The sequence below is a fragment of the Drosophila persimilis genome, unplaced genomic scaffold, assembly GCF_003286085.1.
Source record: "Drosophila persimilis strain 14011-0111.01,24,50 unplaced genomic scaffold, DperRS2 tig00000002-arrow-pilon, whole genome shotgun sequence".
NCBI classification, from domain to species: domain Eukaryota; kingdom Metazoa; phylum Arthropoda; class Insecta; order Diptera; family Drosophilidae; genus Drosophila; species Drosophila persimilis.
The window spans coordinates 18,860,759-18,874,719 of NW_020825289.1; the positions used below are offsets into that span (position 1 = coordinate 18,860,759).

Sequence of the window (13,961 nt, forward strand, 5' to 3'; positions counted from 1 at the left end):
ATGGGTAATTTTACAGTAGAATTCATTTTGGGAAAATGAACCATTGGAAATCGATAATAGCGATAGGTGGTTTCGTGCGTTTCCACTACGATTGGAATTACTTCCACATCCCACAATTCCGCGCTCCAGCTAATACCGAAAAAGCGAATTTGGATGTAGCATTATTTGTGCCAAAAACAGTGTATAAATAGTATGGCCTTCTGCTTTGCCACCAATTCAATAACAAATCCAAAGAAGTGCACTCTCTTTCCAAAACGTTCTTATAACTGCTCTCAAAGCCTTTCAATTGAAATGCAGTGGAAAACGACTATTACCAGGAATCAAAAAGCAGTGTTGGCTTCCGTTTGCGCCACATATGTTATCGGTGCACCCACGCATTCTGATCAGAATCTGTCCCCCCACAGTAGTGTACATAACAACTGGACTTAATTAACAAACAATTTAAATGTGTACTGCAGCTGGTCCAATATTCAGCGCCATATTGAGACAAAATGTGCACCTGCGTAACGTGTACGCGGTCAGGTCGATATCAGAACCGAGATCCCAATCACAATGCCGCGGCCTGAGCACGGATTCTGGAGCAGCCGTTACAAGGGCTTCTCCTGGAGCGACAGGAGCTCCAAACAGTGTAGCCACAGCTCTAGCTCAATTTTCGAATCCCAAAACAGTGAGTGATTTCCAAGAGCTCTACAAATCCACAAAAAAGAAGTTTCAATGTAAGCCTTAACCTGTCGTAGCGTGGGAATATGCAGTTCGTGTGCACAATTCTATAAATAGTCCTCCCCCCAGTATAGTGCGCCTACTTGACATCCAAACGCTTGACCTTTTCAGCCAAAAAGCTACCCGTGGACGTGCATCCAGATGCTGTGTTCGCCTGCAACGAGCTCGATCTCAGCGAGGTGCAGGTGTATGGCTTCGACTATGACTACACCCTGGCCTGCTACAAGCCCATTTTGGAGGACCTCCTATACAATTTGGCGCGAGAAATGCTGGTGAAGCGTTTCAGATACCCCGAAGATATTCTGGATCTGGAATACGAGCCGAACTTCGCTGTGCGTGGCCTGCACTATGATGTGGAGAAGGGATTGTTGGTCAAGTTGGACTCATTCCTGCAGCTGCAGCTAGGCTCCGTCTACCGAGGGCGAACAAAGCTCGGGGCCGACGAGGTGCTCAAGCTATATCACAACCGGCTGCTGCCCATTGCCTATGTTGAAGGACCGAATAACAGCTACCGGGTGAGAATCCACTTCGATCTGTACCAATCAGTAGTACTTATCCCTTTTGCTTTGGCAGCACAATACCAACTCGAAAATGGTTCAGTTGGCGGATCTGTTTTCTGTACCAGAAATGTGCCTCCTGTGCAATATAATCGAATATTTCGAACGGAATCGCATCGACTACAACCCGGAGATCGTTTTCCATGACACAAGAACGGCCATGGGCTCCTGCCATCCCATCATGCACGGCAAAGTGATGGTAAACACCGCCAAGTATATTGAACGCAATCCCAAGCTGGTCAAGTTCTTTGAGAAACTTCAGAATGCGGGAAAGAATCTCTTTTTGGTCACCAACAGTCCGTTCTCCTTTGTGTGAGTTCTAGTACCTTCTTTTAATGTAGTTCCCACTAAATGATAGATCTTCTTCTGTGATACAGGAACTGCGGCATGACGTTTCTGGTGGGCGCTAATTGGAGAGATTTCTTTGATGTGGTTATCGTACAGGCGCGCAAGCCAAAGTTCTTCACCGATGAATCTCGGCCCATTCGGCTCTTTGATGAGAAGACGAGATCCCACCTCTGGGATCGAGTCTCTAAGTTGGAGAAGGGAAAAATATACTACGAGGGATCCGTGCGACAGCTGCAGGAATTAAAGGGCTGGCGCGGTCATTCGGTGCTTTATTTTGGCGATCATCCATACAGTGACCTGGCTGATGTCACGCTGAAGCACAGCTGGCGGACAGGGGCAATCATCAGTGAGCTAGCGGTGGGTGTACAACTTGTGTATTCGTGATGATGTTACTCAAATAAATCATTTGTAGCATGAAATTAAGACCCTTAACCGAGAGGACTTTAAGATGAGCGCCAACTGGCTGCAGATGCTGACGCAGCTCATCGAGGACACACAGGACGACGAGAGTGAGCCAGCCCAGGCTTGCCTGCGCGAATGGATGGAGGAGCGGGATCAGTTGCGGTATGAACAACGATACAAATTATAATTCCCAGCCATCAATATTGATCGTTTTTTTGCAGTAACAAGACGAAGAATGTTTTCAACGAGCAGTTCGGGAGTGTTTTCCGCACGTATCACAACCCAACTTACTTCTCGAGGCGGCTTTTCCGCTTTGCGGACATCTACACCAGTGACATAACCAACTTGCTCAAGTTCTCGACCACACATACGTTTTATCCGCGGCGTGGAGTGATGCCGCACGAATATGCCTCGCACTTTATTTAGACAGAGGCCCAGGTAGGCAGGAAGTTTAGTTTATGTAGTCGTAGGACAAAAAGTGCCAGTGCCCAAGAATGCTTGTAGCTCGAAACTAGTGGAATTTATATTGTGTATAGCGTTATTTACATTGTTGCTCAATAAAATCGTTGTAATAGTTCTCGAAGAGCTGCCTTTGCTTACCGGCCAGGTACTCCACCTTACCCCTCATCCCTTGTCTGATTGTGGCAATTGTATTTTCTCAATGCCCATACATCCCACAGATAGGCCAACTGGCTGAGGTACCTCAGTGCCTTCCAGGAATTCCAGTTCCCACTAAGGAATAAATGATTGCCATTATCTTGATATGGGTCAGGCAGCTATGTTATTATCTTACCGTCCATTTCAGCGATGTATGGTTCAATGATCAGTCCCATCATCAGTCCCAGGCCATCGAATGCCTTGTACATGGCTCGCCTTGCTTTGGCCTCACAACAAAAGTCGATGAGAGACAAATATTATTGTACCGGAAGCCCCACTGCATTCGTGGGCTGCATTGAGGCTGCATCAGTTGAGGTTGTTCTGGTGGGGCAGTAACTTTAGTATAAATGCTTGAAAACAGGTTGTTTTTACAGCCAAGCCGAGGGCTGGGATTGGATTATTTCATTGTTGAATCAAAGTAGAAAAATTCATTATATTTACGTATTCCTGGTCTGGATCCGTTCGGGAATAGTTCTCACAGCAGCAGTCAAATTTGTGCTCTTGATGCAACGGCTGCGACTTCTGACGGATAATGCTCTTCTTGTAGTCCATCGTTTAGCAGTTGGAGATATCGTTTTATTTTGTAAGTAAAGATGGAGGATATGATGGATCTAGAAGAATTCTTATTATTATTATTAGCATTATTTTCCGCGGTTTAAATCCAGTTGTTATGCTGTTTAAGTAAAGGGGGCTTAAGTGGTATATTTTATCGATAAGGTGCAGCACTGGTCAAACGCTATATTTTATTTATTCGGAGCAACAATTTCTGCTGACATTTATTAAATCACGAAAAGTCTTCGGCAGGACCAATCAAATCAAGTAGAAAATTGATTCATCAATCGTATAAAATGAAGTGGGCATGGCTAAATGTTCTATATAGCTGGGAATATTCGACGGAAGATAAAAAACGAGTATTTATTGGTGAATAACCGGTTGACAACAATAATTACCGGCAACACTAATTCCCATACCCTAAGGAAAAGGATGTTATAGAATTGAGAAAAGTTTTGTCATCCAAGGCTCCGTAGGTATCAGGATCGAGATAAATATATAAAAGATACTAATAATACACATGAATATGTCTAAGACATATCAATTTGAGAAAAGGTCTTTATAAATGACGTTATATCTTCGCATGATATTAACAAAATGGGGTATACAAAGGCCTATATTAAGGCTTACACGCAACATAGCGATCGTTTTTTGTTGAACTTTTTTCGTTTAAACCCTTTTTTACAATAAATACAATAAAAGCAAGGATTAAAAACCATCCAATCTTGTAGAAAATTGATTCATTAATCGTATAAAATTATGTGGGCATAGATAAAGGCCCGGTTGACAACATTTAAATCCTTGTCGCTCACATTCAAGAAAGTTAGATTTGGCGCGCACCACTCGGTATATTTTTCAAATGAGACCGTATATACTGTAGAAACTGGTTTTCGCCGCGCTCCCATGAGGTGTTTTTTAGTGCTAAATGGTATTTTTGTCTTCTATTAATTTAATTTTCAATGTTATATAGAAATCCAATAAATGCAAGTATTTCGAATAGGCCAATCATGTATAGAATTGATTCATCTAACGTATAAAATTGAGTGGGCATGGCTAAATGTTCCATATAGATAGTATTATTCAACGGAACAAAGAATATGAGAAATTTGAATTCGCCGCAGTTCGCCCCAGTTCGCTTTAGCAACAATGAGTCTCATTCCATACACAAATGTTGCGCATTCCATACACAAAAGTTGCGGCAACATTTACTTGAAAACCGTTTTTTGGTCAAAATAAAATACATAAAGGTAATTTAAAGAAGCAATCTTGTAGAAAATGCATTTATCTATGGGATAAAGCTAAGTTGGCAAATCTATATAGCTTGAAATATAGGCAATACCCGATTCGCCGCAGTTTCGCTATTGCAACAATGAGTCCCATTCCATACACAAATGTTGCTAGTTCCAAGCACAAATGTTGCTAGTTCCAAGCACACATACCCTGGGGGAAATGGATGTTATAGAATTGTGAATATGTTTGTCTTCCAAGGCTCAGTAGGTATCAGGATCGACATAAATATATACAAGATACTAATAATACACATGAATATGTCTAAAGAATATCAATTTGAGAAAAGGTCTTTATAAATCACGTTTCGTCTTCATATAAAATTAACGAAATAGGGTATACAAATGCCTGTACACGCATCATGCTTCAATTACCAGCAACATTACGACTGTTTTGTTGTTGTTTCTTCGGAGCAACAATTTCAATTGATATTTATTAAACAACGAAAATTCTTCGGGTGCAGAGCTATTGCGACTTGGAATAGTAAAGAAACGACTTAAATATTTGAATAATTGCATTTAGAGTACATTGTGATTGTAGCTTATAAAAACAACAATAACAGTGATTTGTGGCGGTTTTAGCGGCGTAGTTCGAGTGGTAAGTGAAATTTATAAATCACGACCAGAGTCAGCAAATAGGGAAATTGCTAAAACAAATTGCGTCATGCTCTTTTTGTCCCTCACGTCCCTTTGGTATATTTATGTTTGTGTATGTCAATAACTGATTGGAACAAATAATGCATTCTAGCAGCATCTAAGCGTCAGCTGCTTTGTTGTTTTTATTCTTTTCCGCATCCCGCATATTCTTCTTTGTTTGGTGTTTATTGCGCTGGCGGCCATTTCTTCGTTTCAGCAAACAGACGCACTTTGCTTTCCCTCCCCTTTGTGTTGACCTATTTTCATTTTTCATTTGTTTTCTGTTTGCTTTATCTACCGTTCGGTTATTTGCAACACCTGTGTTAGGGTAGATGATTCACCTTGAAATCAGTTTCAAAACCAGTTTGTAGCCCTCGAACTTGGCACAAATGATTGCACCAATAATAATATTTTAATCAAATGCCTCTCACGTATTCGAAATGAACCACAAGATCGCAAAAACAATTGCAGCAAATATGGCAGACCAGACTCTTAAACACCACACACACACACACAGCATATACACACACGAAGATAGAAAAGAGCGACACAAAGTGGAATGGCCGATTAGATAGCGGGTATTGTTCGAATTTGAAAACTAAACTAACAAAACAAAGCAAAAACTCCCTCGTTGGCTCGCGATCCGCCCCCTGTATTAGTCAGCATACAATTAAAATGTTATTAGCCAAATCCCGTAAAAGCCCCTGCATCAATCAATGTTTTCGGAATCTCGTGAAATGTGTCTGCTTGCCCCATAGCCAGCTGGACAACTTCACGTGATTGAATGATGCTAAGTTTTCTTACTAATTGTGTGAAATTTTACAGATTTAATACAAAAAATGCGGACAGCATTGATTCTTCCCCTCCTCGCCCTGGTGGCAGTGGCGCAGGCCGTCTCCTATGCCGAGGTCATCCAGGAGGAATGGCACACCTTCAAGGTAAGTACTGTTTCTGATCGAGATTTGTCACCCAGGAAATCCGAGCTAAGCAAGTGTTTTGTGACAGAAGGCAGGGGGCTTTGTGACGATGATTAATATCTTTTTGATGTTTTGTTTGCATAGTTGGACTGTTTTTCCATTGTCTTTCGCTGCATATGATGTTTTCGCCGATTGGGCTTGCCTTTCGGGGGCGTGCTGAATCATGAGTGAATGCACTGCACTGGGCTGCATTATCTATATAAAGCCCAGCAGATAAGTCCAGGCTAGTCTTGGACTCAGTCAGTCACATGCTTGCTCACATGACCGCCGCTTAGCCCATCCGCAAAACGTTGTCATCTGACAGACGAACGTTTTTCCGCCTACTTTTACTGAGTACGGTGCCGACGCGGGTCAGCCCGGAGCGATAAGCTGCGGCTTGAGCTGAGACTGGGCCACTGATAAGCCGGCCATGCATTAATTTTTTCGCAATATTTTCTTAATCATACCATTGCTTTGACCATTGATCTGTGGCAGGCTAGTTTCAGTTACCCCGTTCTGAATCATTTTCCCTGCTAAATGGTTTCTGTATTGGTTGCACTTTTGCAGTTTTTCTTTGTCCAAGCCGCGCACAGCATTCTGTCTTCCTATCATCCATATCAATTGATTTGCAATGCGACTGTACTCACTGTGGGATCTATGTATTCCCTTATCAGTCTATCAAAATGTATCGACTCGATCTAAGCGAAAAACAATTGTTTTCTGTCTGCATTATTAATGTACTGGCGTGACATGTGCCACTAACCAATTGTTTTATGGGGGCGTATAATTATAAATAACTTTTACAGATATAGTGTGATAGGGTATGTAATTGCCATGGATGTTTTTCCTTTACACAAATCTATCTATAATTTTATAATTTAATTTCAGTATTAGTTTGAATTTTAAATATTCCCGCCATTTATATATTATTGAGGCACTTCACTTGGTGTTTGTTGTTAAACCAAACAGCTGTTTTGCTTGGTTCTCTGCATCGTATGGTCACACTCCGAAAACAGTGCTACCCATGATTGAGAAATAAAAGGCCGCGCAATTCAAATTAAATTTACATGGCTTCAGTTTTTAGTCATGTCCCAGTGGAACTTTTATCGCTGTACAGTCTTATGTTACAGAGTCTGTGGCTTGCAAATTTACATATATACAGTTGCAAAGCTGCCATGTTGTCTCTGATAAGCTTACACTTAGTTTTTATTCTCTTACGAAATGCGTTTCCACGAACCACAATAAGTAATCTAATGGGAGCGAAATGGGGGGATAACACTGTAGTGACGTGTGACGCACGGCTCCGCTTATCAAATTGGCACTTTGTTTTCGTTTGTGTAAGGGAGCACAGAGCATTAGAGCTTTTGGCTCTCCTCTCACTGAAAAACAAGAACATGCGAAAGAAAGACAAAAAGCACCGTACCGAAAATCGACAAGTAGCTAATATTTTGCGGACTTGCAAAAACAGCAATGATAATGATATTAGTACCTGTGCATGTTTAGTCAACTTCAGACGCATATATACATACATACATACATAGGTGCTCCAACCGGTTGGATTGGCCAATGTTTGCATACATTTTATGAAATGAAATCCTTATAAATCATCTGCTCCGCCTATACAAATTGCCCAAATGGTGGAAACCGGTTCGGGTTTGAATCCATTCTGCGCGCGCTGCACAAAACAAAATACGAAATACGAATACGAGTATTTAGAGTACCCACAGAAGAACTCTCAATAGTGTGCGCGCGCGCTCATAGCAGGAAACTGCTTGCTGGTGGTTGCTATTTATATTATTTCAGATTCCCGCCCGACACTACGCAGGCGGCAGGCAAAGCGAGCACACAGCAGAGGCCACTGGGGAGAGAAAAATAAATTAAAGGAGCCACACAGCACGAAAAGCATCCAGAAAAAGCACAAGACAGAAAAGCACGCGCGTCATCAAAACCAAAAAACGTGTTGGCCAACAAACTGCCGGAAAATTACATAAAAGTGGAAGAAAAAGTGAACCTAAAGCAGTACAACAGAACCATGGCCAGTCCCAGTCCGAATGACCTGAACGTGACAGTAGACGTGGTGCTGCCCACACTCATTGTTGTGGCCATGTTCGTGATAAACGGCTTCGTCTTCCATTATATCATGCGAAAACGGCGCCAGTGGAAGGAAACGGGCGCTGTGGAATCTGGCACTCCCGACATTGAGATGGAGCACCTGTAGCATCTGTACCGATCAAAGGCAGGCCAAATAAGCCGTTAGTGAGAACTAATTCGCCTTAGCCGGTGGATGGTTTGAGATACTCAGCATCGTCCAAGCTCAGCCCAACTGCAACAAAATTGCCGCCCCATCCATCAGCCCCGCTGCTAAACAGCTAAAAGCAAATCGGGTCTCGCTCTACGGGAATGGAGATGCGCCACACAAATATTTGCCTATACTATAGATAGTACATACTATACGGAGTGTATACGTCGGGTACCTTTAGATAATTCACGTGCATTTAATTACGGTTTCTACGTTTGTAAGCTCATCTTTTTTTCGCCATTAATTTTTCTACAAAATATACAATAAAAATGTGTGAATTTTGCTATACAAATCGAGACTCGTATATTAGAATGTCTGTGTCCGAGAAAACAAAACAAAAAAATCGATGGACGGTTAACGATTTATGTTGTGAAAAGGTTTCCCCACTTGAACTCGATGGAATGGATAGATGGAAGGAATGGGGGCTGCTTGTCTGAAATTCGTATCAATTATGTCAATTATACGAGTCAAGCCATCCGAAACACGCACTGACATGGACATGAGACCATCCGGCTGAGCGCATTTCGGGGCGACAATTGTTGCCTGGTCCCATGGTGATGGTGAAGCTGTCTGTTATGATTATGCCTGGTTCCCACTGTAATTTACTTGTTGTCTGTTCTGAGAACACAAGACTCTCTGGGCTTTGTGCGCCCCTAACTAACAGTCATTATTTGTTTTTTATTTTAAATGGATTTTCTGCTATCTAAATATACATTTAAGATCTGTCGCGTTCGTTCCACTGCAAACAAAGCTGTTTTGTGCCGTCTGGAGTTCTATTGCAATAGTATGCTCTTTGACACTATCATTTGTGGAACTCTCGTTCTATTTCCGTTGTGAAAAAGATATGCGGGCTAGAGAACAAACAACCCCCGAAACCAATCCTATGGGGCGACCAATGCAGCGATAGTTTGAACAGATACAGAAACGCATTCTTTTTCATGCCAAAGTTCTTCCCTGGAAACGGCTGCTCTGTGTTTGTTTACTACCTGGAACATTAACACCATTTGACAGTTTCTGTGGATGTTTTAGTGCGGCAGTCGTAAAGAATTTTATGGCTATGTTGAGTTTATGGACGCTGCTACTGTTGTTGGCTAACCGCAGACAGTTTGGACAGCTCGTGCCAGGTTAGTTAGTCCGTGATAAGGTTATCTCAAGATTGGAAACTATTTAATAGCTGAGAGATGGGAGGTGAATCGTAAATACAGTTTACGTAAATGCAAGATTTTGTACATTTTTCCACATTTTCGACTAGACCCAACAGTCCAAATGCATTCTACTCGAGAGCTCTAGGCAACGTCGTATCTAATCGTACTACCATAGCGTGACTTGAATATTGATTTATTAAAACATTGTCTCGATAAGAAGGGAAACCTGGCGATAAGGGAGATACCGGGACTACTACTACACATGCTATATGTATGTATATTCAACTATGTGTTTGCCATCCACAGCTGGAGCACCGCAAGAACTACCAGGACGAGACTGAGGAGCGCTTCCGGCTGAAGATCTTCAATGAGAACAAGCACAAGATCGCCAAGCATAACCAGCTATGGGCCACCGGCGCGGTGAGTTTCAAGATGGCCGTCAACAAGTATGCAGATATGCTGCACCACGAGTTCTACTCCACAATGAACGGCTTCAACTACACCCTGCACAAGCAGCTGCGGTAAGTGCTTCGTACCCCCTCGAAAGAAAGACTAAGGAGCTTATGTATATATATATTTTATTGCAGTAACGCCGATGAGAGCTTCAAGGGTGTGACCTTTATCTCGCCGGAACATGTGACCCTGCCAAAGCAAGTGGACTGGCGCACCAAGGGCGCTGTCACCGATGTTAAGGATCAGGGTCACTGCGGCAGCTGCTGGGCCTTCTCCAGCACCGGTGCCTTGGAGGGACAGCATTACCGCAAGTCGGGCGTGCTGGTGTCTCTATCCGAGCAGAATCTGGTTGACTGCTCGACGAAGTATGGTAACAACGGCTGCAATGGCGGTCTCATGGACAACGCCTTCCGCTACATCAAGGACAATGGCGGCATCGACACCGAGAAGTCCTATCCCTATGAGGCCATCGATGACTCTTGCCACTTCAACAAGGGCTCGATCGGAGCCACAGATCGCGGATTCGTTGACATTCCCCAGGGCAATGAGAAGAAGATGGCGGAGGCAGTGGCCACCATTGGACCCGTCGCCGTTGCCATCGATGCCTCTCACGAGTCGTTCCAGTTCTACTCCGAGGGCGTCTACAATGAACCCGCGTGCGATGCCCAGAACTTGGATCACGGAGTTCTGGTTGTGGGCTTTGGCACCGATGAGTCTGGCGAGGACTACTGGCTGGTGAAGAACTCTTGGGGAACCACCTGGGGCGACAAGGGCTTCATCAAGATGTTGCGCAACAAGGAGAACCAGTGCGGCATTGCCTCTGCATCCAGCTATCCTCTGGTCTAGTCTGGCCCCGATGTACTCCTCCAGAAACACATCCCCTTTATGATACATACAAAAAAAAAAACCCAAGACCCAACAAAAGCATCTCAGAAGAAACTTTAATATTTAGCCAATATTTTATCTTATCATTTGAATTCTTACACTACTTATTCTTGCATCATATTTCATTTCATTTAATCTCTGCCATGAAAACCCATCAAAAACAAGTACATGTTTTATGTTGGTGTTTGAAAAAAAATAAAAAAATAAATACAAAAAAATTAGAAAATAATCTAAAAAAATATGTATGTACGTTATATTAAGACAAGTGTCGGAACTGGTGAAGGGTTTTGTCCACCGATCGCTGAAGTGGAAGGACGTGGTGTTAGCCTCACACAGCCAATTTCCAGTGTGTGTATAGAAATAGTTCGGCAAGAATACGCCAAAGTACGAGGCGCAGGTCGGCGGAAACTCAACCAAGACATCTTCACCGAGCTAAGGAACGAGCGCTTGTCGCTGAAGGAAGCTACAGGAGAAGTGGATAGCCACAGGATTCACGACCAGCAAGGGGATCATATCGACCGCTTTCTTGAAGGAGTAGTTAGGCTGGCAACAACCTACTGCGATTCAGTACATATTTTTGAGTATTGTGTTAGTTTTGATTGCGATCTTAGGACTTTTCCAACTTTCCCTGAAGTGCGAAGAATAAATTCTATTGCCAAACGGGGGGATTCTTAAAATTATTATTAAAATGTGCACTTAAATCCTTGTAGCTCATTCACTTTCAAACAATTTCCATTTGGTGCGCACCACTAGGCATTTTTCGCTCTCTTTGAATCTTCAACAGAATATCTAAATTGAGCAATAGTAACGACTTTTCTCTAACGTTTTTTGTTTGACCATTTTCGGTAGTCTTTTTTTAGTCAAACCCATTAAATGCAAGTATTCAAAACAGACCAGTCAAGTACAAAATTGATTCATTAATCGGATAAAATTATGTGGGCATGGCAAAATGTTTTATCTAGCTAAAAATGTTCGACGGAATATCAAAATTGAACAAAAGGAACGACTATCCTCTTTCGTGTTTTTTGTTTGATCATTTTCGCTAAAACCTCTTTTTATGCAAAAGGCAATAAAAGCAAGTGTTTAAAATAAACCAGACAATTAGAAAATTGATTCATTAATCAGATAAAATTATGTGGGCATGGCTAAATGTTCTATATAGCTAATAAAACTTGACGGAATATCAAAAACGAGGAATATGTATAATAGAACTTGTATTCGTCAGTATATTTTTGGTATTTAAAAAAAATGGGATGGTATATTTTGGTATATTTCTGTGGGTCGATATTTTAACGATAACTCCGATAAACACACTGCAAGGCACATGTGTTTCTGTGTCTGTTGACAAAAAATTTAATAAAAACAATCTAAAATGGTGAGTTTGGCGCGAACCCCCCCTTAATACATACAACTTAATCAATAACTGTGCTTACGTCTTTTAGGTAAAGGGAAAGAAACCATACATTGACCGCAAGAAGGCGGTAACCTTCCATTTGGTCCACCGCAGTCAGCACGATCCACTTGTCACAGACGAAAATGCGCCGCAGCGTGTGCTCTTGGAGGCTGCTGCGAGGCAGCGACAGTCCCAGACAAAATCGCAGGACGAGGCACCAGTAGATCCCGCAAAGCGTCAGGAGGAGCAAAAGAAATTCGGCATTCACTTTGATGACGACTACGACTACTTGCAGCACATGAAGAAACGTGAGAACGATGTGGTCTGGGAGTACATGGAGAATCCAAACCATGCCAAGAAGCGCCAGGAGGACGATAAGCCGTCGACAGCTCCCAAACTAGTGTTGCCCAGTTCGGTTTTTGCCAGCGAGTTTGAAGAGACCGAGGGAATGTTGAACAAGGCAGCTCCCCAATCATTGCGCTTGGACTGGGATCCAGATGTAGTGGCGGCACTGGATAGCGATTGCGAAAATGAAGAACTGGAGGATGATTTTGTTATGCAGGCGATGGGCGACGGTGATGAAGATGACGAGGAAGATTGGACTGACGAAGGGGAGGGCGACGATGAGGACATGGACTTTAATTCCGATAATATGAATGAAGACGAAGATGAGGATGAGCTAATGGATCGCCTGGCTCCTTTGATGCGAGAACGTCGTTTCGATGACGAGGAAGTCAAGTCTCGTTTCACAGAATATTCCATGTCGTCTAGTGTCATTCGTCGTAATGAGCAGCTCTCCTTGTTGGACGACCGCTTCGAAAAGTTCTATGCCAGCTATGATGATCCCGAGCTGGGTGACCTGGCCCTGGAAGATATCGAAGGCAATTGGCACCAGAAGCACCCGGTCGTCATGCAATGCTTCCAGGAATTCAAAAAGAAGAACAAAACAATCGACTACAACAAAGATTGGGATCGTGAGCGCATTGAAAAGTACAGGCACGTGGTCGAGGGCGAAGAGGACCCCACCGAGGAGCTAGTCGAATACGAAGTAGACGATCCCAAGCAAAAGAAATGGGACTGTGAGTCCATTCTGTCAACCTACTCAAATATCTACAATCATCCAAAGCTGATTGATGAGCCACGGCGCAGTCGTCGCTCCAGTGCCAGTTCAAACCCAGCTCCCATTCAGATCGATCCCAAAACTGGACTGCCCGCCAATGTTTTGCGTGGCGGCGTTGATGGCCAGCTCACAGCCAAAGCTTTGGCCAATCTGGGTGATGACTCGAACGCTGCAACGGGCCCAAAGTCGCTGTGCGCCAAGTCGGTGCTGTCGACGCTAAGCGTTCTGTCTATACGCCCCAAGGACGAGTCCGCCGAGGAGAAGAAGGAGAGGAAGCGTCTGCTAAAAGACTACCGAAACGAACGACGCATCGAGAAGAAGGCCAACACAGAGGCCTTCAGGGAGGAGAAGAAGCGGCAAACTCACGTCAAGATCAACCAGCGATCCAATCAGCAGGGCGCCACTATTGTCTAGCTTAGTTCCCAGCTCTGTTCTTTAGGTTTAAATGTGAATTGTATACACATGGCGTATGTATAAAGTGATATCTATATGAGGAGTATAAACACTGACACGCGTTTCTCTTTCGATCCCTCCGCCAGCTGGTCGCTAGTC

At 43.2% G+C, this 13,961-nt stretch overlaps 4 protein-coding genes across 5 annotated transcripts; all 4 read left to right on the plus strand.

The window, feature by feature from the left end:
* The first annotated feature begins 397 nt into the window (after positions 1 to 397).
* Positions 398 to 2,610, plus strand: LOC6592835 (5'-nucleotidase domain-containing protein 3). 2 transcript variants are annotated; one of them, XM_026986925.1, is made up of 6 exons: positions 398 to 716; positions 832 to 1,235; positions 1,294 to 1,589; positions 1,655 to 1,982; positions 2,038 to 2,189; positions 2,249 to 2,610. In XM_026986925.1, the coding sequence occupies exons 1-6, from the start codon at positions 446 to 448 to the stop codon at positions 2,451 to 2,453; spliced, it is 1,656 nt and encodes a 551-aa protein (XP_026842726.1). In that variant the 5' UTR covers positions 398 to 445; the 3' UTR covers positions 2,454 to 2,610. The 2 variants fall into 2 exon arrangements, with proteins under 2 accessions (XP_026842726.1, XP_002017687.1); XM_002017651.2 differs by having other exon boundaries at positions 480 to 667.
* Positions 2,611 to 5,043: 2,433 nt separating this feature from the next.
* On the plus strand, positions 5,044 to 10,967 carry LOC6592834 (cathepsin L). Its single transcript, XM_002017650.2, has 4 exons — positions 5,044 to 5,120; positions 5,984 to 6,096; positions 9,865 to 10,079; positions 10,146 to 10,967. The coding sequence occupies exons 2-4, from the start codon at positions 5,998 to 6,000 to the stop codon at positions 10,855 to 10,857; spliced, it is 1,026 nt and encodes a 341-aa protein (XP_002017686.1). The 5' UTR covers positions 5,044 to 5,120; positions 5,984 to 5,997; the 3' UTR covers positions 10,858 to 10,967.
* On the plus strand, positions 7,322 to 8,705 carry LOC113565053. The gene has a single exon (XM_026985220.1). The coding sequence runs from the start codon at positions 8,147 to 8,149 to the stop codon at positions 8,330 to 8,332; it is 186 nt and encodes a 61-aa protein (XP_026841021.1). The 5' UTR covers positions 7,322 to 8,146; the 3' UTR covers positions 8,333 to 8,705.
* A 1,267-nt stretch (positions 10,968 to 12,234) lies between the features above and the next one.
* Positions 12,235 to 13,918, plus strand: LOC6592833 (protein LTV1 homolog). Its single transcript, XM_002017649.2, has 2 exons — positions 12,235 to 12,271; positions 12,339 to 13,918. Exons 1-2 carry the CDS (start codon positions 12,269 to 12,271, stop codon positions 13,821 to 13,823), a joined length of 1,488 nt encoding a protein of 495 aa, XP_002017685.1. The 5' UTR covers positions 12,235 to 12,268; the 3' UTR covers positions 13,824 to 13,918.
* The last annotated feature ends 43 nt before the right edge of the window (positions 13,919 to 13,961 follow it).

Coding starts and splice junctions, on each gene's coding strand:
- LOC113565053 (XM_026985220.1), top strand. CDS start 8,147: ATGGCCAGTCCCAGTCCGAATGACCTGAACGTGACAGTAGACGTGGTG.
- LOC6592835 (XM_026986925.1), top strand. CDS start 446: ATGTGTACTGCAGCTGGTCCAATATTCAGCGCCATATTGAGACAAAAT. Junction 717..831: donor CACAAAAAAGAAGTTTCAAT/GTAAGCCTTAAC, acceptor TGACCTTTTCAG/CCAAAAAGCTACCCGTGGAC. Junction 1,236..1,293: donor GACCGAATAACAGCTACCGG/GTGAGAATCCAC, acceptor TTGCTTTGGCAG/CACAATACCAACTCGAAAAT.
- LOC6592834 (XM_002017650.2), top strand. CDS start 5,998: ATGCGGACAGCATTGATTCTTCCCCTCCTCGCCCTGGTGGCAGTGGCG. Junction 6,097..9,864: donor AGGAATGGCACACCTTCAAG/GTAAGTACTGTT, acceptor TGCCATCCACAG/CTGGAGCACCGCAAGAACTA. Junction 10,080..10,145: donor ACCCTGCACAAGCAGCTGCG/GTAAGTGCTTCG, acceptor ATTTTATTGCAG/TAACGCCGATGAGAGCTTCA.